The sequence below is a fragment of the Postia placenta genome (genome assembly GCF_002117355.1).
Source record: "Postia placenta MAD-698-R-SB12 unplaced genomic scaffold POSPLAscaffold_7, whole genome shotgun sequence".
In the NCBI taxonomy this organism is placed as follows: Eukaryota; Fungi; Basidiomycota; class Agaricomycetes; order Polyporales; family Adustoporiaceae; genus Rhodonia; species Rhodonia placenta.
In genome coordinates this window covers 287,870-310,225 of record NW_020169838.1, presented here as the reverse complement: position 1 = coordinate 310,225, position 22,356 = coordinate 287,870, and the positions used below count along the sequence as shown (strand labels likewise).

At 53.2% G+C, this 22,356-nt stretch overlaps 4 protein-coding genes across 4 annotated transcripts; all 4 read right to left on the bottom strand.

Moving 5' to 3' along the window:
• Positions 1–7,007: 7,007 nt before the first annotated feature.
• POSPLADRAFT_1056584 (hypothetical protein) lies at positions 7,008–12,058 on the bottom strand (the record flags this gene model as incomplete). Its single annotated transcript, XM_024480801.1, has 14 exons — positions 7,008–8,134; positions 8,226–9,481; positions 9,532–9,580; positions 9,624–9,764; positions 9,815–10,010; positions 10,066–10,116; positions 10,171–10,430; positions 10,489–10,807; positions 10,862–10,900; positions 10,968–11,230; positions 11,278–11,394; positions 11,443–11,629; positions 11,682–11,735; positions 11,786–12,058. 14 exons carry the CDS (start codon positions 12,056–12,058, stop codon positions 7,008–7,010), a joined length of 4,332 nt encoding a protein of 1,443 aa, XP_024338789.1.
• Positions 12,059–13,649: 1,591 nt separating this feature from the next.
• On the bottom strand, positions 13,650–14,444 carry POSPLADRAFT_1056583 (hypothetical protein; the record flags this gene model as incomplete). The annotated part of the gene is made up of 3 exons (XM_024480800.1): positions 13,650–13,661; positions 13,720–14,162; positions 14,231–14,444. 3 exons carry the CDS (start codon positions 14,442–14,444, stop codon positions 13,650–13,652), a joined length of 669 nt encoding a protein of 222 aa, XP_024338788.1.
• Positions 14,445–15,685: 1,241 nt separating this feature from the next.
• POSPLADRAFT_1143230 (hypothetical protein) lies at positions 15,686–17,366 on the bottom strand (the record flags this gene model as incomplete). Its single annotated transcript, XM_024485534.1, has 6 exons — positions 15,686–15,891; positions 15,949–16,378; positions 16,430–16,739; positions 16,930–16,950; positions 17,016–17,086; positions 17,151–17,366. The coding sequence occupies 6 exons, from the start codon at positions 17,364–17,366 to the stop codon at positions 15,686–15,688; spliced, it is 1,254 nt and encodes a 417-aa protein (XP_024338787.1).
• A 958-nt stretch (positions 17,367–18,324) lies between these two features.
• POSPLADRAFT_1143435 (hypothetical protein) lies at positions 18,325–21,361 on the bottom strand (the record flags this gene model as incomplete). Its single annotated transcript, XM_024485564.1, has 13 exons — positions 18,325–18,427; positions 18,487–18,791; positions 18,856–19,380; positions 19,436–19,466; positions 19,516–19,624; positions 19,689–19,978; positions 20,039–20,072; positions 20,117–20,242; positions 20,310–20,425; positions 20,495–20,610; positions 20,666–20,834; positions 20,887–21,260; positions 21,311–21,361. The coding sequence occupies 13 exons, from the start codon at positions 21,359–21,361 to the stop codon at positions 18,325–18,327; spliced, it is 2,349 nt and encodes a 782-aa protein (XP_024338786.1).
• Positions 21,362–22,356: the final 995 nt, after the last annotated feature.

Genomic DNA, 22,356 nt, shown 5'->3' with positions numbered 1-22,356 from the left:
CTGCAGCACTTGCCATATTCCTGTGCATACTATTTGTATAACTGTGAATTCTTCTAAGGCCTGCAATTGAAGCTCACTATGCTGTGATGAATTGTCGGTGGGTGTGGACTCAATCGGGGTCAGAGCTACCTACTGATACAATGGTCTATACTTCTATATCAATGCCTGACTCATAGACTACAAGCGAGGGCTTATGGACAGTGCATTGTCCGGAAGATCGAGCAAGGAAGTCAAGAATGACCACTACCCCAAGTGAAGAGGAGCAAAGACTTGAATTGGTAACCAGGTCAAACTTAGGGTTCAACCGACTAATGGTACAACTATTTATACAGGTACTGGCTACGCATGGACCACCATGTCTGTGTGGTTAGTGAAGAAAGAGACGTAGTGGTACACTACCAGATATGAAGTGTGCATGGACCCCATTATGTAAGCTGCATAATGTTCAACCTGCGGGTGAGCGCTAAGACGGGTGCCAGTATGGGCGCTAGTAGTACAAGGAATAGAACGGAAAGACAAATGTTTCACCTACCAAAATAGGCAGGTATTCTGCAAACAAATGAATGAGTAGCAAGCCATCCATGATGCCATTGAGGTGCGTAGCATGCATGATGCACCGACTGTGGCACAGCGCTTCAGGACTGACTTGTCAGCAAGCTTTGCGCGTGTGCCTAAGTTAAGCCACCTTTAGATCGACGTGGGACACGCAAACCTTATTTGAGAACAGTCACGTGACCGACACATGACACGGTGGCTGAGTGACCCAATGGCCGTTTCAGACATGCCCCAGCTCGTAGGACCATGGAATTCAATGGTTTCACAAGGGGAATCAAATAAATGCATATAAAGATTTTTTCACAAATATTTGGAGATTTTCAAGGGCCCTAGAAGGGCTTGAATTGAGCCTGGTGCATGTTGTTGAGACTAAGCGCGCTGCATAGCGGCTTGTTCCATGTGTCCCAAGAAGGATCTTGCAACTTATTTCTTCATGAGTCACGCAAAATTTGGCGGTGGCGCCTATTTTTCTCACTGGGGAAGTAGAAACGAGTGTCGGTGTTGGGTTCGAATGAGCGAGTGCAAAGGTTTACGGAAGCGAGTGGTGCAGGAAAAGATCAAATATGAAGCGGTTTGTCTCATCCTCGGGGTGGGGAGGCAAACACATGGAGTAATTACATGTGAGAACTCGGCCTAATATAGTAAACACTTATCTAAATCAGGTACGTAGAAACAAGGCACTATTGTGCCGCAGCGCCGCACGTCGGCGAACCGGTAGTCGAGCATGCGCTCACCCGGTTGTTCCAACAGGGGAGCGTGTCCCAGCAAGAAATTTGCCTTAGAGCTTCATGGGACATGCAGGATTGCTTAAGGGATGTTTTTCCCGCGACCTTGCATAACAGTGGCGGTGGCAGCCATCAGACAGTGCTCACCACATCCCCGCAACCTGCCTGAGCTGCTGGGAGGCCCCCCCAGGCGTTCAGGCATCAGCTGTGCTGTCCAAAGGGCCCCGCTCGCCGTCCAACGTGTCGCCGCCGCCCTTACGCCCTGCCCTCATCACGTGCATGTCCCGGGACATGCTGACATAATGATATTCCCTTATCGGGCAGTCACGCCCGTGTCCCGTAACAGGAAAGCTAAGCGCAAACTCCGTCGCCGAACAGGCCCTTACGCGTGTCACACAGATTTCCTCTTTTGCACCTTGCGGCGCTTTCTTACAGGGTGCCTCACGGTCATGCGACAGTAGATAGAACACGACATATATTGCTTTCCGGCATCAAATTAGGCAGCACGCGATGTGGAATGTCTGTATGATTTGGATGAGGATCAGACTACCTCACCTCGAGCCCGATAAGCACATACTATAGAAAAGTGGTCCCGACGCCTGTACACGCTATATGCAAACATCCGTCCTGAAGGGATTGGCAGATGAAGCTCAGTCCTCACATAAGCAGCGATTGCACACACCGGCAGTCAGTCAGAGCTACTGGCCGTGAGTGACGAAAGGCGCGCGCGCGCTCTCAGGTGGGTTGCATGGAGCAGCCTTGCTGTCTGTGACACAAATGCACATCTTCCAACAATACACTGAGATCAACGTGCGATACTCAAGACACCAGAAAGCAGATGGCCTACAGTGTTGAGGCAATGGAAGGCTTTGCCGGCATTCAGGGAGTTAACGTGAATCTAGCTTGATGAACGTGACATCGACCAAGTGATCCAATTACTTGGTAACAGAACGGGGACGAGGAGATCGCTTCAAATACTCCGCGCATCGGTAAGCATACCACCTCTGCTCACCTTGGACGAATCCTAGTGAAATATGATCACAAGAGGCAGATCGCGACCGCATCTTGGTGAGAAGGTGCGAGATAACATTGACAAAAGGAGTACGTAACGAAAACGCACCCGTGATAAGCACCCAGAGAAGGAAACGACTCAGGTGAGGCAGCAAGAAGACTCTAGTAGGTCGTGTTGCGTGCGCATTGCACCAGTTGTGTCACGACGTCGGTGAGCTAAGTGAGGAAGAACACCTAAGACACATCGCACCATAGAGAACGCAGTTTGCATAAATGAGGTAGATGTGCGCGATGATATGGAGGGAGGGGAGGAGCGATGCAGAACATGAGCGGTGCTTGTGGACGAAGAGCATGAGACAAGACCAGCTCCAAATAGCGAGTGGGGTTTGTTGTAGGACAGACGCATTGCAATGAATGTGTCGCGCAAAGGTGTATGACTCCCTGATAATCAGGCTGAGACCGAGACGCGAATGCTAACGTGTGTCCACGTACAACAGTCCATCGAGCCCCTGATCCTGGCCCGTCTCTCCTTGATCTACCACCGCCGCTGCCATTTTCCACGGATGCGGCTCATATAGTGTCAATGCATAATGCAGAACGCAGTGGGTTGAAGTTAAGTTGCGCGGGCGCGGAAAGCAGGCTCACTAGCGAAGAGTCGCGCTGGGTTGGCTTGGCAGAAGGGTCATGGTCCAGCGGTTGATCCGTATGATATATACAGGGATAAAGCACACAGAGAAAGACCGACAGGAGCACAGAAAGGTCTGACATTATCCGTGAGGCCCCAGCTTCAAACAGGTCGTGTTGGCAGTAAGTAGTGGAAAAGCATCTGACGACTGGGCACTACGCGAGCGCTCTAATCTCGATAACAGCCTGTGCGCTACGCCCGTGATGTCATCGCGCATTTGGCTGCCACAGGAACCCTCCACCTAGTGACGTACTAGTTGTCTTCTCTTCGTCTATACGCCATGTTACGGGGCACCGTGAGTCTCGATCGTCGTGAGCTGTGTTCTCAATCGTGTCTGTCCCAGCGCCTCGCCGTCACAGTCCAGTCCTCTGTGAGCAGACTGGTCAAGTAATGTTAATGATCGATGATTCTGCGCCATGCCTGTCCCATGTACATTCCTTCCTCAATCGCCTGATTACTCGATTATACAATGGAAAGGTGCTACACAGCCTCAGCCTCTGCGTCCCTCATGCTGAAACTCGGCGAGCAGGTCGTGTATGCCTCTCTGAATGTCGACTGTCTGGTGAGAAAGGCGGCTCCGCGATGCGCGGTCCCGTAGTCGTTATGGTACACGCCCATGGTCGGTGGGCTGATGAAGTGTCTCATGCGGGCGCAGTAGTGAACTGAACGAATCAGTGCTGTCTGCGAGTTGATGTATTGAGCGACACGATATATCACTTCAAAATGAGCGTGCTCGCTCTCTGGAGCTGGAGGATCTTATAGTGATCCTAAACGCTTAAGAAAAGAACCAACTTCGACGCTGTTTAGATCCTTGATTGAGAGCGATACATCTAGTACATAATCTCGTGCGCTACCATCTGTATTACTCTGTAGTTCAGCGTGTTCGGCGGAAAAAGCAGGCAGAAGCGAGACTAAGGCCACGGAAAAGAGCGTATGACGGAGACCACGCGCTGCATTGCGGAAGTATTGCCCACAAGCAGCGCCCGGCGTACATCACGAGAGTCGGAAGCGACCGCAAAGGGGACAATACACAGCCTTGTCCCCCGCTCGATGCGCCAGGATCATATTGAGCATGGCTGACAGCTGGGAAGGCGAATATATGCGAGCGGACCAGGAGGGTGGTGACCCACACGCGACTTTGTCCGGGTCAGACAGGTCAAAAGCGGCTGCTTCGTGGATTTCTAAACGATGATATCCTCGTATCCGCCTTCACAAACAGGCGACGTATTTCCACGAGATGAGCGAGCTCCCATACAGCGTTAGCCGGCCACAGAGATGCTTGAACAGCTCGAGGTCGCAACAAATCACAAAGGACGCCTTGTCGAAAGCGGCGGTCCTGAGCTGTCGTGAAGAAACACGACGTGTTGTATGCGATTAGGAGCGCGAGGGCACATGGTTTCCGTGAGAGAACAGCTAAGAGGGCCAAAGTGAATTACGTTGGCCCCGGTAGCGGATGCTACGGGACAGTAGCTCGGATGGAACGCTGATGGATGAGAATGAACAATACGGGGAGGCCGTCGTCAAACCGACTAGCAGAGGGGGATCTCATAGAGGACGAAGCGTGTCCCACGCGTCGTAGTGCATGTATGGCATGAACAGGCACAGCAGCGATCACGAACATCGGGATGCGCACCAGGTATGAAAATGAGAGCATCCTGGCAACCCGCCCAGTTGCGATCTCATCTGAGGCGTTCACGAGTTATCCAGAGGGTCAATCGCCAGCGGGAAGGTGCATGCTCGGCTGTAAGCTTTACGGCCGACTACAGAATGGCGGAGGCACAGCTTGGCTCGCTGAGCAAATACGTTTGTGCACAGGAGTGGGGTCTACACGCAGAATGGGCAGCGAAAACACAGCACGCAGCCGCTTGCAGGGGTCAGAGTGGAGGTGAGTCATATAAGGGAGGGCGAGGACACATGATATACTGGAATGGGAAACTAGAAGACGCAGAGTAGCTCACAGTTTCTCTAGTAGCGGCTTCTGCGAGATGGTGCGAGTGACTCTGACGCGACGCCGACGAAAAGGAGATACACGGCGTGGGCAGGTTTCGGCCAAAGCAAGCGACAGAGCAGTCTGAGCTCTTCGCTGGAAGGATTGAGTGACGTGCTCAAATATGACCTTACGCTGATATAAACTGATCCAGGCATCCCATGTATAAGCACGATAGAAAACACGAACATCCGAATACGCACCGAGCCTAAGCATCCTGCAATGACGCCGGCTGCAATTCTATGCGAGGCCTTCACAATCAATCCACTGGTACGCATCTCCGGCTATCCGGAAGGCGCATGGGTGGTTGTATACTTTCGAATAGATTTGGACCAGCTGCAGCAAGGTGGGGAGGCGGAGATACTGAGCTGGCGTTCGACAGTATTCGGTGCGCGCGGCTGAAATGGTCGTCGTCTGGGGCAAGGATTCATACGTATATTAATCGGGGACAATGCAACGAGCCGCATGTTTTCATGATTGGAGTGAAGGTGCGAATGAGCAGGAGAGGCTGAAGGCGTTCCAAGTATCTGAGGGGCGCGGGCACGACGGGCGAAGGTGACAAGCAACTCGAGCGAGGGTCGTCACTGGCCAGAAAGGTATTACCAAGCGCCAACAGGGCATAGGGAGGAGGGGCTCGTATGAGAAGACATCCATTAGTACGTGAGCCAAAGCAGAAGCTGCGTCCTGAGAGAGACAAGCGTGGCGGAAGCAGAACACCAGGCGCCCGGACTGGATGACACGCGCTTACATGAGCGATCGAGATGGCCTCCTGCGCGCGTCTTGTGTGCGATCGACGTCATCGATGCCGCCGCCGTCTCTCCTGCTTTGACGAGCCTCTTGGCTGCTTCCATCTCCCTTAGCTTCATGACGGCGTCCTCTGTCGATGACGTCAGTCATGCGGCTCTGGTCCGGCAACAGGCCGCGTACAACACGCCTCTCTCTTAGATCTCAGTCGTCGTGCGCTTCCATGTCACGACCCTCGCCTTCCATTTGGTCTGCCCAACGTTTCTCGATCAAGCGGCGGCACAACGTCGTCCATCCAATGCTGCCACTGCTCCGGACTATCCCTGGATGCTGTCTAGATGCGCATCGCAGGCCTCACGCTCGAGCGTCCTCATCGCGATTCCCGCTATTCCACCCTGTCATGGCGCCGCCTTGCGCTTGCACCACAGTGTCCACGGGTGCGTACGTCATCATTCGTCCTTGATACTCCTCTGCGCCTCGGCCTCCTACTCGCAATGATGGCGGCTAGGATGCAGGCTCGGAGTATAACCGAGCTATACGGTAAACATTCAGGCTGACCGTACTCATAGGGTCATTGAGGACGCTATGTATGACAATCCACATATCTGGCCACTCACCGTACACAATCTGTACGCTCTGTACAGCTCGATGAGCGATACCAATACTCATTATTCCACAAGAAGCTAATGTATACCGAATGGACGCTGATAGCAGCCCCTCAACGGGTCAACGACTCTAGTCTCAAGGTGTCCGGCTTCCCACGTCTGGGATGTGGACGTTAAGATACATACAGTCATCTTCCCCGAGTCGAGTCCACTCTCACTGCCAAGTTTATACATTGTATAGCAGAATCCGAACTCCGTTTCCCCATCGTCTGCGCACAAGCACACGCCATCTCCGGCGAAATGAAGCATGCATTCTATCAATCCGATACGGCGGTTGAGATAGTTTACATCGTGTCCTCGCGCGTCACGAATACTAGTCGAGAGGTTGCTACGAGAGGACCATCTCGCCTACCTACTGACGTCCCAGAGCGGTCTCCTGACATCTCACAATCTCAGGCGAGCCCTCCAGCTGCATGGCAGGATCCCACACCGCTTGGTCTGGTGGATGCAGGGCCCGACGTGCGAGAAGCTGATGAGAGATATGTCGTGACATGATGTACATACAGGTCCGATAATGGTGATTTATATACAATATCACCATCGTGTGGAGCTCAGCAGAAGGTCCCGTCAAACGATAAAGAGTCATTCTATGCAAATGCGAGACACACGAAGCTAGCAATGTGCCCTGACCTGAGTCATGGCGATGGAGGTTCATTCGGTGTCGAGGCCTCCTGGGCAGATTGCTCCCGAGCCTTCCGAAGCTCCTCCAGTAACCCCTCGTTAATCTGCACATTCACGTCAGCCCCTTCAATTCCTCGATGCAGCTCGAGAGCTCGAGTGAGGGCTGCCTCCGCCTCATCAAAGCACTCCATCTTTGTGTGCACCTGCCCGAGGATCAGGAGTGCACGCCCCTCATTGAGAAGATCATGAATGCCGCGGCTCAGCTTGACAGCATCGCACAGGACCTTCTCGGCCTCGGCATCGCGATCGGACTTCACATAGACCTCACCGAGTACTGTGAGATCAGTGGCCTCACCCACCCGGTCCTGGACAGCCTGGTGCAGAGCCAGGGCATTCTTCACTGATTCTTCAGCATTGGGCAGATTCCCCCAATACAGGTACACCCTCCCGAGGTCCTGCAAGCTGTTCGCCTTGCCAAGCCAGTCGTGGATGGTACAGTAGAGGTCCAGAGCTGTGCGGGATGATTCCTCTGCCTCATCAGGATCCCCTCTCACGATATACATACTGGCGAGCTTGCTGTGATCAGTGGCCTCGCCGAGGCGGTCCTGGAGTGAGCGGTGGAGCAATGCAGCCTTCTTGTATGTGTGCTCCGCCTTGTCATAGTCATTCCTCTGACAGTACACATCTCCGAGGCTTTTAAGTGTGTTTGCCTCCCCGAGGCGGTTATCGATGGCACCATAAAGCGACAGGGCATTATTTAGAGATGCTTCTGCATTGTCGAGGTCATCCTGTCGAAAGAACAGGTCTCCGAGGCTCTGGAAGGCATCGGCCTCGCCCAGGCGGTCCTCGATCGCACGGTGAAGCGACAGTGCCTCCTCCAAGGTGTCCCTCGCGTGGTTGAGATCATTTCTGTATTGGTATATCCACGCGAGGTCTTTGAGATCGTTCGCTTCACCTTGCTGGCTGCCAGAAGCTTTGTGATGCTCAAGCGCCTGATACAGGGCCGTCTCGGCATCATCATACTTATTGAGGTGGAGGTATACATTCCCCATCGTGTGGTAGCAGTCGCCCAGGAGTTCCCCATCGTCCACATGTCCAATGCAGAGCTGGAGAAGATCTACAGAAGAAGCTCCGAGATAGTCTGTCCATTTGGTATATGAGATGACACCGCGAATGACCGAGCACGATATGGTGGAATCTGCTGCAGATGTCTTCCGACGAGAATTCCTAACAATCGTGAACCACGATCTCATTGACAGTAAGCACCTCGATTGTCCTGCGCGTGGGTGTGGGTTCTGGAGATTGTTTCGCATGACGAATGGCGGTAGCAAGGATGTGGAATACATTCGGTAGCTCTGGAGGAACTGTCGCTACAGATATGTAGTCATATCGTGTTCCATCCTTTCTCCGATTGATGGCGGCAAAGTAGGCTGTACTGAGGATCTCCAAAGGCTTCGCAGAGAGTGGCAGGGCTGCGCTGCTGTTACAGTAGTCTCGGATGGGGGAGAGCATGCGGTATCTTCGGTACTTGCCACCACCACTATCGCTGATATATATAAGAGATGTCCGAGTGAGCGCAAGGAGAGAGTCGGAGAGCTTCATAAAGGGAGTAAGCACGTCGTCTAGCTCATCTAGCAGTGATCCTTCAGATGGCAAGCCCTCTGGTAACTTTGCTACCAGAGCAAGAGCGGTGCGAGCTGAGGGCGTAGTCCGCAGGCGTGGGCTATTCAGGGAAAGCTCGATTGATACGGCGAGATCGCGGGATTTGTCAACAGCGCCATCGGCGACGCTGATTGCAGAGACACTTTGCTTCTTCCATCGACTCCACAGGGCTGCGGTAGTCAGTACATCTGGCTGCACCTGTTTTGCGAGCAAAGTGATGGCAAGGGGAAGGCCTTCGACGGCCTCTACGAGCTTGGAAACACATTCATCGTCCTCTGTGCTCGGGATGCCGGCGACCAGCTTAAATGCAGCAATGCCGTCGTCGTGAGATATTGGCCGCAGCCGGCATTCTCTCCACGTAGGCCCCATTGGGGGTTCCGCGCCGCGCATCGTTACCACCAGCGCGAGATTGTGTAGATCAGCGAAGTGCGCAAGATACTCCTCGACAATCGTGCGATTCCCAGCGATATCCCACAATGTCTCGAAATTATCGACGAGCAGCACCGCGGGATCGCTGTCGAGACTACGGAGAACTGATTTCAAGATATTCTGACCCCTTTCTTCCTTGGGGATATCGAGGACGTCGGCAAGCATGAATAAGAAGAGCACCGGCGTGGTGACAGCGTCGCATGGAGCAAAGTGCCGGGAAGGATAAGCGACAACGACGTCGTAATCGTGAAGAACCTCAACAGCCAACGTCGTCTTGCCGATCCCGCCTGTTCCGAGCACAACAACTGGTTCGTGAGCAAGGATGGATTGTTTTAGGACGTCCTTGTGCTCGTCTCGCCCAACGCATACTCGAGGCCGTGGCGGGAGTACTCTCCGGCTGAGGAGACGTCAGCGAACACTTGTGACAGTAGGATACATGAGCATTACATAGTTTCTGGTTCTCGCGCTGGAGTGAGGGAAGCACCCGAGGCCTGGCCTGTGATGACCGTGAGATAAATTTGAAGGGAGTATTAACGTACCATCTTCCTTATCCGCTTTCCCAGATTCTTGATTCGTGAGTACCAGTGCAATTGCCATGCTCGCCTCGTCTTCCGCCAATCGGTCGAGCTTTCTCAGCGCCGTCTGAACCTCGCGGTCGTCTGACATCCCTCGCAAGCGATCTGTCACAGTATGAGCATGCTATACAAATTTCACATCAAGGCGTCCTGACCAATATAGCCATTCTTCATGATCCTGGTCACGAGCCCAAATATCTCCAGAAGATGAGAGAGGGCCTTCACGAAGATTGGCTCCATCTCTTTGGGCATTCTCTTCGTCAGGTATACCCTCAAGCGATCGGTGACGCCTGAAAGCTTGGATAATAGCTCGAGTGTCGGTTCATATGCCTCTCCTATCTTGTCTGCGGCCTGATGTGCGGAGATCGTGAGTAGTTGATCATTCTACGCAGAGCGGTATCCTTACATCTAAGAGGATTTTGAGCGCGCCTGCAACTACCTTTGCGTGTGGAATATGCTGATTGCACATGTCAGGCAAAGGAAGGTACAAGGGAAATCTCTCAATGCTCACGCTCGATGCAGCATCAGCCACAGGATCAATAACCTTGTCCAAGAACTGCGCGACAGGCCTCACGACTGTGCGTATCTCGCTGGACTTCTTATGTTCTCGCTGAAACGTGTATCGGCCGTCCTCGAGAGCATTGGACAGCATTGTCAGCGAGTCCACTCCCTGCACTGCTTCTAACGACGAGACGTCAATGCCAGTGGTATCCATGTAACTGTCCATTGCCTCTTTCCAGATATCGCCGAACCGGGCGTTTGCACCAGTAGCTTCATGGAGTACAGCTAACGTGAGCTCCTAACACGTATCATATGAGCAGCTGCATACCTTGAGGTGTAGCTATCGCCACCGCTTCATCCAATATCCAAGACAACTCCGCAAGCTTCTCTTGAAGTACGTTGTCTCGAGCGATGAGAGACGAAGACGATTGTGCAAGAGAGGTCGCACGAAGTCGTACTCGATGATTATGTATGATGTTCGTGGCACGAGCCGTTATAGCGAGAAGCTGTATCCCAACGCGGATGGGATACTGTCCCAAAGTGGGGTCCGCCGTATCAATAACCAGCTGACTGTGATCGAGTCGTTCCTTGATATGTCCGCAAATCTCCCTGACAAGCTCATTGCTCGCATGATCGTCTTTGGCTACCTGTTTATATTGTCAACGCGGATCCCAAGGAAGTCGTATACAGAATGATATCACCTTGACTAGTGTAAACAGTGCGCCGAGGATCACGGAGACCTGGGTACAAGATATAAGCGTAGGAATCAAAGCTTGAATACGGTATACGCTGGTGGGTGCGATTCACCATGTCGATACTGCTGTGTTCGTCAAGTTTCAACGAGCTAATTCGTTCAGAGAGACTGCGCAATATGGATTTCAATCGAATCGTTTCCTTACGAGGCGCCTTGACAGTATCCCAATAGCGAGCGAGTGTTGCAATGAACTCATTGGTCCTCTTGACCCCCGGGCCAGTAGATGAGGACTGTTCGCTGACATCACTGACATCGCGGATAGTGGACCACGTCAGGACACGCTCCCAAACAGTTGGAAGCCTCGCGAGCCAATCATCTGAAACGTGTCAGCAGTTGAATTCGCGAGGATACCGGTAGACGTACTTCTCGCCCACGGTATCGCGTTGACCTCCCATTGTAGATTTGACAAGAGTGATTTGATGGAGTCGTTTTCAACGATGTAATCGCTCCCACTCAGGCTTACACCATGGCGTTGCATCCCTGTGTATTGTCGTAAGTAGGGTTTCCCAGTTTATTCTAGCGACTTACATCCAGGTCCCTCCCGTGTAATCGTATACGCGACGCCCACCAGGATTATCAGCGATGCGAGGACGTTGATGAAAGGCCCTGGAACAGCGGGTGCGCTGTTCATGTCTTCGCAAGAGGTAGCCCCAATTCGAGGAATTTTCTTGAATAGAGCTGCAATTGCCGTGTAACTAATATCGTCATCTGCTGCCTATACGATCGTCAACATGGATAACTTTAGCATCATTGAAAAGAATGCGTACCAGAATCAAGCTTTCAAATGCCAAGAACATCATTTGGCCCCGGGTCCTCTCCCGCTGGACTACGTCAGCTCAGATCTCCATGCGCATATTCAAGATGCGCTCACCGAATTGATTTTATCGTTTGCCATCGACAGCAGCCACTCCGTCTCCTCCAGTACCGGCTCAAGAGCACGCAGCAGATGATCAGTATGCTTCGCGTAGGACGCCTTGTCCGTCTTTCTGCCCTCGATCATGGACACCACCCCACCTCGACTGGCAACATCTCGAAGTGTTTCCGGGCTATCTATGTGAAAATTGACACCAGTGTGATCTTGAAAGCGGCGTAGAGCACCGTCCCATCTCTTGCACGCGCGGTCGTTGAGGAGGCTTTCTGCCATCGGGAACAACGCACTTGACGGACACGACGACGGACAGGGCAGAGTCTGAAAGGAGAGCAGTCCTATTGCACGACAAGCGTCTTTGAAGTACTGCTATCTTCTGACCACACTGCCTTCGAACCACATTGACATGCGGAAGGCGCGCGGGTTTCCATATTTGCCCGGCGTCACCTACCAGGCGTTGGCGTGGGCTCACGCCTGATGAGTACACATGTGTTGTCAACTGGTGAGAGACATGCTTGTGCCATTACGCACTCGGCTATTGCCTCCACGTGTCTACAAGAACAACAGCATGGATGTTGATGTGGGTCAAATCCCCGAAGCGCCAGTACACCCGAAAAGAGGTCGTGAGATTTTGTGAGCGGCAATGGTGCCTCGGGCATATGTTGGTAGCCATTACGTTTGTCGAACTCTGAGGCGCAGTGAAGGCGTTAGCTAGTCACTTGAGTATTGCACGGATCTCAAGAGTTCATTCAACATGTCCAGGATCGAGGCTGCACTATACGCATATTGGGCAGTCGATGGGAATCTACGGCCGATAAATTGGCTCGAGAAAGACAATGTTCAACATTTACCAGCATAGATAGCTAGATTCCAGCATCCTCTTAAATGACCACAGGGGCGAGCGCTTGTGTCGAGCAATGAAGGCGAAGAAGATCGGGTGTTCTAGATATATGTCCTGTAGTCTCTCAATTGAAACCACACCCCTCCATGACCAGGCACGTAGCAGAGATTCGCGAATATTTACATGGCGGGATACCCTCTCAGGATGAAGAGATTCCGTAAAATGAAAATGCCACGCTTGAGGGTATACATAAGTCAAGGAAGCAGGCGGGATGCGCGGGTTAGAGTAGCTCAGGGCACTACATGGAAGAGGCAGGACAATGGAGACGTTTGAGTGCGCCAGGGTTCACATTCAAGTTGGACGAAAGCCGAAAGACAACAGCTTGATCAAACGCCATGCTTACGTAAGCGATCGAGATAGCTTCCTGCTCTTCCCTCTTAGCGCTTATTGGTGCCACCACGTCTGAGCGCCAAGCTCTTAGGCCTCTATTTTTGGTTTTGCTTGACGCCCGGGTTCTCCGTCCATGATATTTCCCCCCTCGCCAACCTACCCCCAGTGCATCCTTTCGCTGGACACCCGACGCCGATCCTTACCCGTCTAGCCTACGTGATACTGGCATATACTCGACGTAGTAGGTCTCATGATGCACGCTGATGCTCGTTTATCTTATAGCAAGTGACCAGAGTAAAGCACGTCTAGTATAAATCGACGCTACCTGCAATACCAGGCGGTAACAAAAGAACGACGTAAATCGTAAGGGAGAAAGGTAAGACGCGAGAAACCCCTTATACGCTTGTGTATTAGCTCCTGGAAGCAATCCGCGATTCTGCGACCCCAAACGCGCCACACATTTTTCGGTAGCGGAAGCGCCATCGAGGTAGAGGTTTCTAGAAAGATGACCATCTCCGACGCCACTTTTCGGAGGTCAAGATGCTTAAGCAATATCCGTAGATGTGCTCTTATCTTATCGTTACAACAGAGCATCAATGCTTGCGACAGGCACAAGACGTTGATCAAATGGAACAGCTATCCAACCTCCTTGATGTAAGATCTAGAACTGAGAATCGAGTTACACTCGAAAATGAGATCCACTCACTCTAGTACTCTTATCCACGTCTTTCAAAGCCTCCCCCGTCATCCGAGCGAGTGCGCTGACTACATCCACCAGCGCAGGAACAATGAAGGGAGATCTACACTCCCTCCGTATGTCCGCCACAACTCCTTGTGCCTGCGCGCATCGGCTGCGTTCATTTTCAAGTGCGGTATTCAATTGTTCGCATTGCCGACGTTCGTTGGCGAGCGCAATCTCTGCCTGCTGTGACCGGAGACGCTCCATCTGAAGCAGTACGTCTGCAACCTGTCGTTGTCGACGCTCTTCTTCCAGCGCCTTCTCGAGCTGCTGATACCGCAGGTTCCATTCATGAGGGTTGTCTGCAAAGGAGGCTTGCTCTTCGCAGAGCACATCCTCCGTAAATTGCATTGGAGGCAAATCCTGCTTGAGAGGAATAGTCGCTGCACCGTGCTGATCCGCAGTTTTTGCTGTTATTTATGATTGGTGTAGTGAGCATCAAAATCCTTCGATGTACGGCGAACAGGGCATGATGTACCTGAGGGTATTGCTTCTGTAGGTCGTTTATCAATACTTGTCGGGAAAGCCGCATCCTCCGCATCAAGTAGTTCCTGCTTTATGAATATGCTCTCTGTCGCCTGCAGTGAGCCGGTGGTATAATTTGCCAGCCGATCATCGAGAGGTCCAATTGGTGGCAGACCCGTGGTCGCCAAACTTGATACAGGACTTTGGCGTATCCGCCTCTCGGACATGCTGGATGAAGCATGCTTTGCGCCAGAGCGTAAGCTGTCTGTGCGCGCAAGCGGTGTGTACGACGACCTGGCTGACGAGATCGAAGATGGCAGCCTCGGTGCTTTCCCGGTGTTAGACGAGGGTGGTTGTTCATTACGTTTGCACTTGGGTTGCAGAATAGGCTGATTTGTACCCAAAATTGTTGAACGAACGCGACCCCTATTGGACGACCGGTGCCGTTAGCGCCGTGTGATGTTTTTCGATTCGACAGTGGGCAACACACGCTTCGTCCAAGGTCAAGTGAGCGCTGGATAATTACATAAGTAGATTGTTATAATAACGCAACCCGGACTTACATAGACCTAGCCTCAAGGAGCTCTTTATCAGCGGCGACGGCTGAATGGTATCCCCTGCGAATACTGACATGCTCCGGCTGTGTATCATCAACTTATGAACTTCTCACAAGAGCATCTGTAAGCTCACGCTATCTTTCTGGGTCTTCCAGAAGCAAAGTACGATACCTGATTTGCACACCTGTTCGGTTGAATCTGGAAGAGGAATGCCCAAATGGCGCAGATCGTCAGCAACAAAATAGGGGCGAACCCGAGAGTCGCCAGAACGATGCATCTGTTTCGCCATGTCGCGGGCTTTTCCGCCCTTATAATGAATGCGGATAGCGATTTCCATCTCCGTTGAATGGTATTGCTGGTATTTGAGTGAATGTCGTGGTGAAATCGAAATCTAGCCAAGAACGAGTGAAATTGCGGCTTACGATGAGTGAAAACGTGCGTACCGGTGTAATCTACAACGTTATCAGGTTATGTCCTTCACCTTCTACATGTTATATCTCAAAGTAGAAGGCATTGGACTTAGGCCAGAAGGAGCAACGCGTCGATCGGGGGGAATGGGACTGACGCCCGTAGTCGAACGCGTTACGTCACGTACCAGCGTGACAGCATGCCCGGAACGCGTTTCCCGGATGGCAGCGTGTCTGAGATATTATTTTACACTGCATAAAGCTCTGACTCGGCTTAATCACCTTTGCGCAAGCCATAGTCACCTAAGAAACTTTCTACATTAACGTAAGTTGCCGCTTGAATTCGTTACAGAGTATGTGGCCTGGACCCTGGACGCGAAGACCACCCAGTTTAATACACATACACGCAACAAATAACGATTCATAGTAATGGGCAAGTGCCGTGTAGCAAATCATGCAGCAACGTGCATTCACCATCAAAAGCTGATTACGTCGAGCAGGTAATCAGCGCGACGACAATGCCTCCTCGGTAAGTCGTGCCAACTTGATGAACGCATCCGCCATCCCAGGCACGATGAATGGCGCGCTTCTCTCCCGACGCATGTCCTCCAAAATGGCTTCTGCATCTACGCGTTTGCGGCGTTCCTCTTGCAATTCAGTTTCTGCAGCTTGTCTCGCGGCAGTCTCCCGCTCAAGCATCTCACGAAGTGCTATCGCGCCAGAAGTGTGGTGAGGAACTGCTTGGAATGACGAACATGGATACATACCAGAGACATCTTTGTCCACAAAAGGCTCTGTCATGATTCCTTGATCGACTGATTCGCCTTCCTCTGCTCCAGGTGGTTGGGCGTGCTCTACAAGATGCTGCTCTAGCCCAATCTCATGCTCCCTTAAGCCAGAACTTTGCTTTTGAAGATCCAAGCGCATGTTGGACAAGTCGTGAATATCTCCCTCAGGACTTCGGGGCTCTGGACTGGAAGTAGCCTGCATGACATTGGGAATAGCAGGCGCCGCCAAGCCCTCACTTCTAGAAGATCTTTCACTACAAGAATTTCCGACTGAATTTGGGTGAACTTCAGAAACATTGGTCTGCGCAGAGACATCAGTAGAAGTGCTGGAGACGATTGGTGCCGGCGAGCTCTCCGTTCGCGACCTCGTGGGCGTGTCTGACGGCAAATCCTGCTCCTTCCGTAACTCCTGCGACATATTAAATGCATTAAAGTATGCAGAAGTTGGTTCGAGGCTCACCTCTGGCGACTCGAGCTCGAATGGTACAGAGGCTCCCTTCGACACTGAGTCGCTCAGGCGTCGCAACATCCTCTGTGTTTCATCCAGATATTGCAGACTCCGGGCGCTCATAGGTCGGCGAGAAGGACTGGGTCGCCTGCTCCGAGGCCGCCTTTCTACTTCTCCTGGTGTCCGCCTTGTTCCCGGGGAAATTGAACACCTTCGATCGCGCGGGGAAATGGAACGCCTTCGATCGCGCGGGGAAATGGAGCGCCTTCGACCGCGCAGGGCGAGAGGTTGATCTCCCAAGACTTGGCGCTTTGTGCTGTATCTGTGGGCGGGTCGAGAACTTTCGTCTGTCGTATTTTGCGCGATCGCGGGTCTTGGCGACTTAGAAAGAGCAACGTCCGTGGAGGAGGGTACCGGTCTCTTGGTCAAGGGACGACCCAGAGTATCAGAGCCGCTTTGCAAAAGGACGCTCTCAGTGGCGGGAAACCCCACTAAAACGATACGAGACTTACTCATCAAATTTAATCCAAGATCTGGAAAGCGTGGCAGTAAGTCCTGGTCCACACATAGACTGCTATCGGAACAACAGAACACGTACATGTTCTTCTCCACGTTCTCAGACAAGAATTTCCTCCGGCAATAACCGCGATGTATTCTTTTGTAGAGCTCCTGATCGCGATATTCAGGCGTCCGTCTTAGCGAGTTATCTCACCAGGATAATTCAGACACTCACGCCGCCCTTAGGTGTGTGCCAAATACAGTCCACAACGCCGGATTGCCACATAGGTTCCAGGTCCATAGGCCGCGGAACATCGAGCACTTGGAGATCATCTAGCAGACTCTTCATGTACTCAGCGGTGGGGCGATCGCCGTTCTTAACTGAAGCCCACTGGCCTGCACGAGCCCCCCTGTACTGGAACCTGAGTACAACCTTGACAACTTCTGCCATTAAGCAAGCAGTGTATCCGATAGCGAGTACTATCCTGGCAGGCCAAAGAAGAGAACGCAGTCAACAGGGACGAGCATGAGGCTATGCACATTGACATGTTGGTGGTTTTGAGTTTGTTGGAAACAATGCGGGAACCGCAGGGTGACGTCTTTTATTCCTGGAAAAGGCAATTTCTGCCTTATGCGGTTATGGGTCCTTGATGGCATTCGATCACGTTCTGGACTCAATCGCGTAGGATTACAATGGCGAAGGCATCGAACGCTTAACAGGGGTTGCCAAACCTGTCTCCACAATGCAATACTATTATGGCATTTACTAACCAAAATTGACGACCATACATACGAGGGAACAGAAGGAATGGATTGTTGATGGTAAGTGCGAGAGCGTCTCCGTTGCTTTCCTCTGAGCTCTGAAACACTAGGGTATTGACCAAAATATTGCCAGGGAAGCGATACCGAAATAACTGCAAAAACATAGCGCAGTACCAGCAACGGTGAGGGAAAGTACAACTTCAATCGAGGTGAAGATATTCAGAAAGACTGCCAGCGCGAACGGATTCTCAGATAACGAACACTTACCGTTACTTAGTTTGATCAGCTCCAAGGCATGATACAGACTTTCAACGCACAGCTGAGGCGAGCAATAATGAGCACGCAGAGTGCACGAGCAATCAGCATTAGACGACGCGTTACCATAACGATGATATAGACGCCCCATTTCCGGGCATTGGCTGGCCCGTCTGAATACGAGACATGTATTGTATGAGAACCCTTGCAAGTGGACTGCTCTGACACTCGAAGCCAGCGAGTATACCATTAAAAAGACGCTAGATATGTTAGGGTATGCAAATTCCGTGAAGCGAATCAATGTGCATAACATGACGATGTGCAAAGCGACAAAACGAGGGAACGAGTGACATGACCTTAAGACATAGCCTAATTGTCCAGATATTCAATCCTCAATCCTCCAAGATATCCTCATCGCCCTGTGCGAGCGCGTTAAACTGGTCGACATACGACTCCCGCTCTTTGCGGTAATCGTACCCAACGAAGTTCATCACACTGCGGGCGAGCCAGTAGGTCAATATGACACGCCATGGACACAGTGAAATGTCACGTACTAGATAGTGCCATCCGCACAACCGACCACAACCTCTTCATGGCTCAACTGCATAGACATGGGATTCTTCTCAGGAGTCGCCAACCCTTGGAACTTCGCGGGTATTTGGCCCAAGAGCCCTTTGACGCCAGTGCAAGACACGCTATCGCCCTCTGCGAGCGCAGCCCACGCACCCGTGAGCGGCACGATACCTTTGTCGAAATCGACGCCAGGGGACGGTGTACGTGGAAGCTCTGCCTGCTCCTCATCGCTATCATCCGAGTCTTTCGCGGCTTGCGTCTTGTCACGATGAGTCGACAGATATATCTGCAGTGCATGGGGCACATGAAATGCGTCAATACCAGAAAGACGAAAATGAACCAATCCTTACCGCCCGATTGGCACCCGCTCTCGTGCTGAAACGGGTTGCAGTGACCACCCTCCTTTTCCTGGGGTCAACGGCACCGACCGCAATGTCGGGCGTCTCCACGACCGCTACAAGTTTTGGCGGCGCCGTCAGAACGGCCGCTCGCCCAAACAAGATCGGCTGCGCGGCCAACGATGCCGACGGTACGGACGAGACAGGGGTCCCCGTCCGTGGCGATGGACTGACAGGCGTCATAGGACTGTTCGGGAGTGTCGTGCTCAGCGAGAGTCGACTCTTGAGCCCATTGATCGAAGGTGAGAGCGGGGCTCTCGATCCTGATGGAATATTGAGCGTGATGCGACGCTGGGGTGTCGAGAGGGAAGACGTAGAGCGCATGAGGACAGGAGACACGCCCGAGCGCGCCGTAGGGGGACTTCCCGAGCCCGGTGTGAGCGGGGACTGAGGACGGTTTGCATCCTTTGCTGTGGTATCAGTGTTCTCATCCGCCTCTGTCCACTGCAAGTGCAAGATGACAGATTTAGTAGCGCACTGCAAGAAGGGCCGAAGTTAGTTACGACGAGTACTGTTGGCAGGAAACACATACAGTCATCTGTGTACCCTTGGCGGCAAACCATCTACAGAGGAGTCAGCATATGCACTCAGTTTAGTGGAAATCTCACTAACTGGAGCATGTTGTCTGGGGCCTTGCCGACGTGGAACAGCTTCGCATTCAGCACAGGATCGCTGCCGCCCAGCTCCGCAAGCTTGAACTGCGAGACCATCTCGCGGCGCTCTGAAATACAACAAGCCACTTCGTCAGGCTCATCTCACAACCAAGACAACACCGCAGAACTCACTGATCGAGAATACCCTCACAATGCCATCAATAGTGACGCTCACGACGCGCTCGCCCTCTCCGCCCCGCTCTCCGCTTCCACCGATGATCTGCACACCTATGTTCACCGTCGTCTGCTGCCCGAAGCGCACGATCTTCGTGCCCGAGCGCCAGTCCCAGCAGACGAGCGCCTTGTCTGCACCGGCAGACACAAGGTGCCGGGACGACAGAGCGACCGCACGGATTCCGTTCAGGTGCCCTGCGAGCTGTTGCAGCGGCGTAAAGGTGAGAGAGGAGAAAAGGTGCACGCGTCTATGACAATCCAATACTGTCAGTACAATGGACGAGTTCATCATCGCATGCGAGCCCTACCCAACATCGTGGAATCCGACAACAAAGACCTCTTCTCATAAGTCAGTAAGCGGACGGGTGCATTGGGGCAGGACGCACCTTCTTCCGCGAGGAAGTCAACACAGCTGACTGGCTTCTTAACCTGCAAACACTTCTTCATCTCGCCTGTCTCGACGTCCCAGAAGCGGATTGTCTCATCATACGAGCCACTGATGAGCCGCTTCCCTGTTGAAAGCCAAGTTCATGTCATGTTGTGAGCGTTAATCCTATGCCCATATGAACGCAGTCCTACCACGGAGCAGTAAGGTGGTGCAGTAGTTCGTGTGTCCGTTCAGGAAGCGTACACTCTGTGGTAGCGCGTTGCGGAAGTTCGACTCGCGGTGGTGGAGCGACTTATACAGGGGTTCCCTGCGCCAGTAGGGACACATAGGATCGTGTTAGAATCCATCTGCATTGACCGCGACGTTTTCGACTCACCACTCCCCAGGTATATGAGGCGCTCGTACAGGCGTAGGATCCGTCGCAGTAATCCGCAAGCAGTGATAGCGCCATAGCATCGGGAGGTGGACCATTTCCTGCCACTTCTTCGAGACCTACAACAGGGTTAGCTACCGATGCTTAGAGAAGTATACCGCGGGGAAGACATACCGGTTCCACGGTGAGCAGCTCCTGCACTGTGAGATGCTTGAAGATGCGGAAGACCAGCGGGGCGGCGAGTTGCCCGACGATGTCAAACGTCGAACGTGCATACTTCTCGAGAAGCAAGATCTGCAGCCGGATGTCTCCTGGCATGCACGAGTCCAAGATTATGGAGATCCTGGCAGCGAAGTGAGTCAAGCGTAGACATTTTAGTGCCAAGAGGCGCTCACAATCGCATACGGTCGTCCCTCTTGAGTCCCCTGATTACCCGGCGTACCTCCATCTCGTTGAAGCCGCCACCCCCATCGCCCCTCAATGCCGCGGCGAGGTCGCCTCCCGGCCCCTCTTCATCGTCGTTACGGTACCCGCTCCAGTACCCGCGCTTGCGTTTACCACCGCATGTGCAAAACTCGTCTGCATCCGGGTCGACAGCTGTCGTTGTGTTTGACGGGTTAGTGCGCTGCTGCTCCCGGAGCAGTACCACTTCCGCCTGCAATGCGTGCAGCTGCGCGGCAGTCGACGCCTGTGCGCGTTCGAGGAGTCGCTTGTAGTGGAGCAGCTTACGCTGGTGAATTGCAGCGACGGTCTGCAGGGAGCCTTGCATCTAAGCCTAGGTGTGAACGAACATGGTCATAGTAAAGGCAGGACACGCACCTCCTCGTCCATGTCGCCGTCGTCCACCTCGGTAATCATCTCTAAAGTCATGTCATCCCCGTCCCACACTGAAAAAGGCGCGTCCTCGGCTTGCTCCTCCATATCTGCGCGTCCCAGCAGATTCAACGGGCGCAGCGGTGTGGGGTCCTGCTTCCTCCTACCGGATGAGGCCGTCTTCACGGGGGTCACTTGAGGCGAGGCCGCAGCCTTTACGCTCTTCGATGGCGTACGCTGCTGCTTCGACGGTGTCGTCTTTGGCGTCGTCGTGCTGGCGGGCGGGCGGGGTTTCGTAATAGATTGGGTGCGACCCATAGCAACGCTTGGCGACGTCAAGGTGATTGACGGGGACGTCGAAGGCACGCCAGGGGAGGTTGTGGACGAGAGCCGGGGGGTGGACATCACACGCGAGCGGGGTGTCGCTGGGACCTCACCCATTCGCACGCCAGTATCCGAACCAGGCGCAAAGAATGGCTGCGTCGAGACCGACGTCGACCGCGCCATGCGCCTCGACGGGGCCACGGAGGGTGGGGGAAGACTCGTGTGCCGTGCAGCAGGCTGCGACTTGCCCCCAGACGCGGTCGTCTTAGAACGAGCAGACGACACGCTCGACGTGGATAGACTGGGGTTGAAGAACGACGTAGGCGGCGTCTTGGGGCCCGTCACCTGGGACAAGCGTCGAGCACCGCCGATACGCGACAGCGTCGGGAGCGCATTCGGAGTCTTGGCCTTCTTGTCCGCCGTTACGGTCGAGGCAGACACGGGCGTTGCGTTCGGCGAGCGCGATCCCCCGCTGCTGTTGCCGCTGTTACCACTGTTGCCGCTGTTGCCGCTGCGCCTCCCACCAGGCATGACCGTCGTCACCCCGCTCACATCACTGAGCAGAGACGCGTTCGAATATGCCCGGGGCTTGCTCGACGACGTCCGCGAGTAGCGACTGGGGGCCTCAGACGGCGCCGGGGGAGGCATCCGCACGTCGGTGTTGTACGGTTCTCAGTGACAGTGCAAGGAAATTAGGGGAAACCGCTGGATGATCCGGTGAGCTTTGA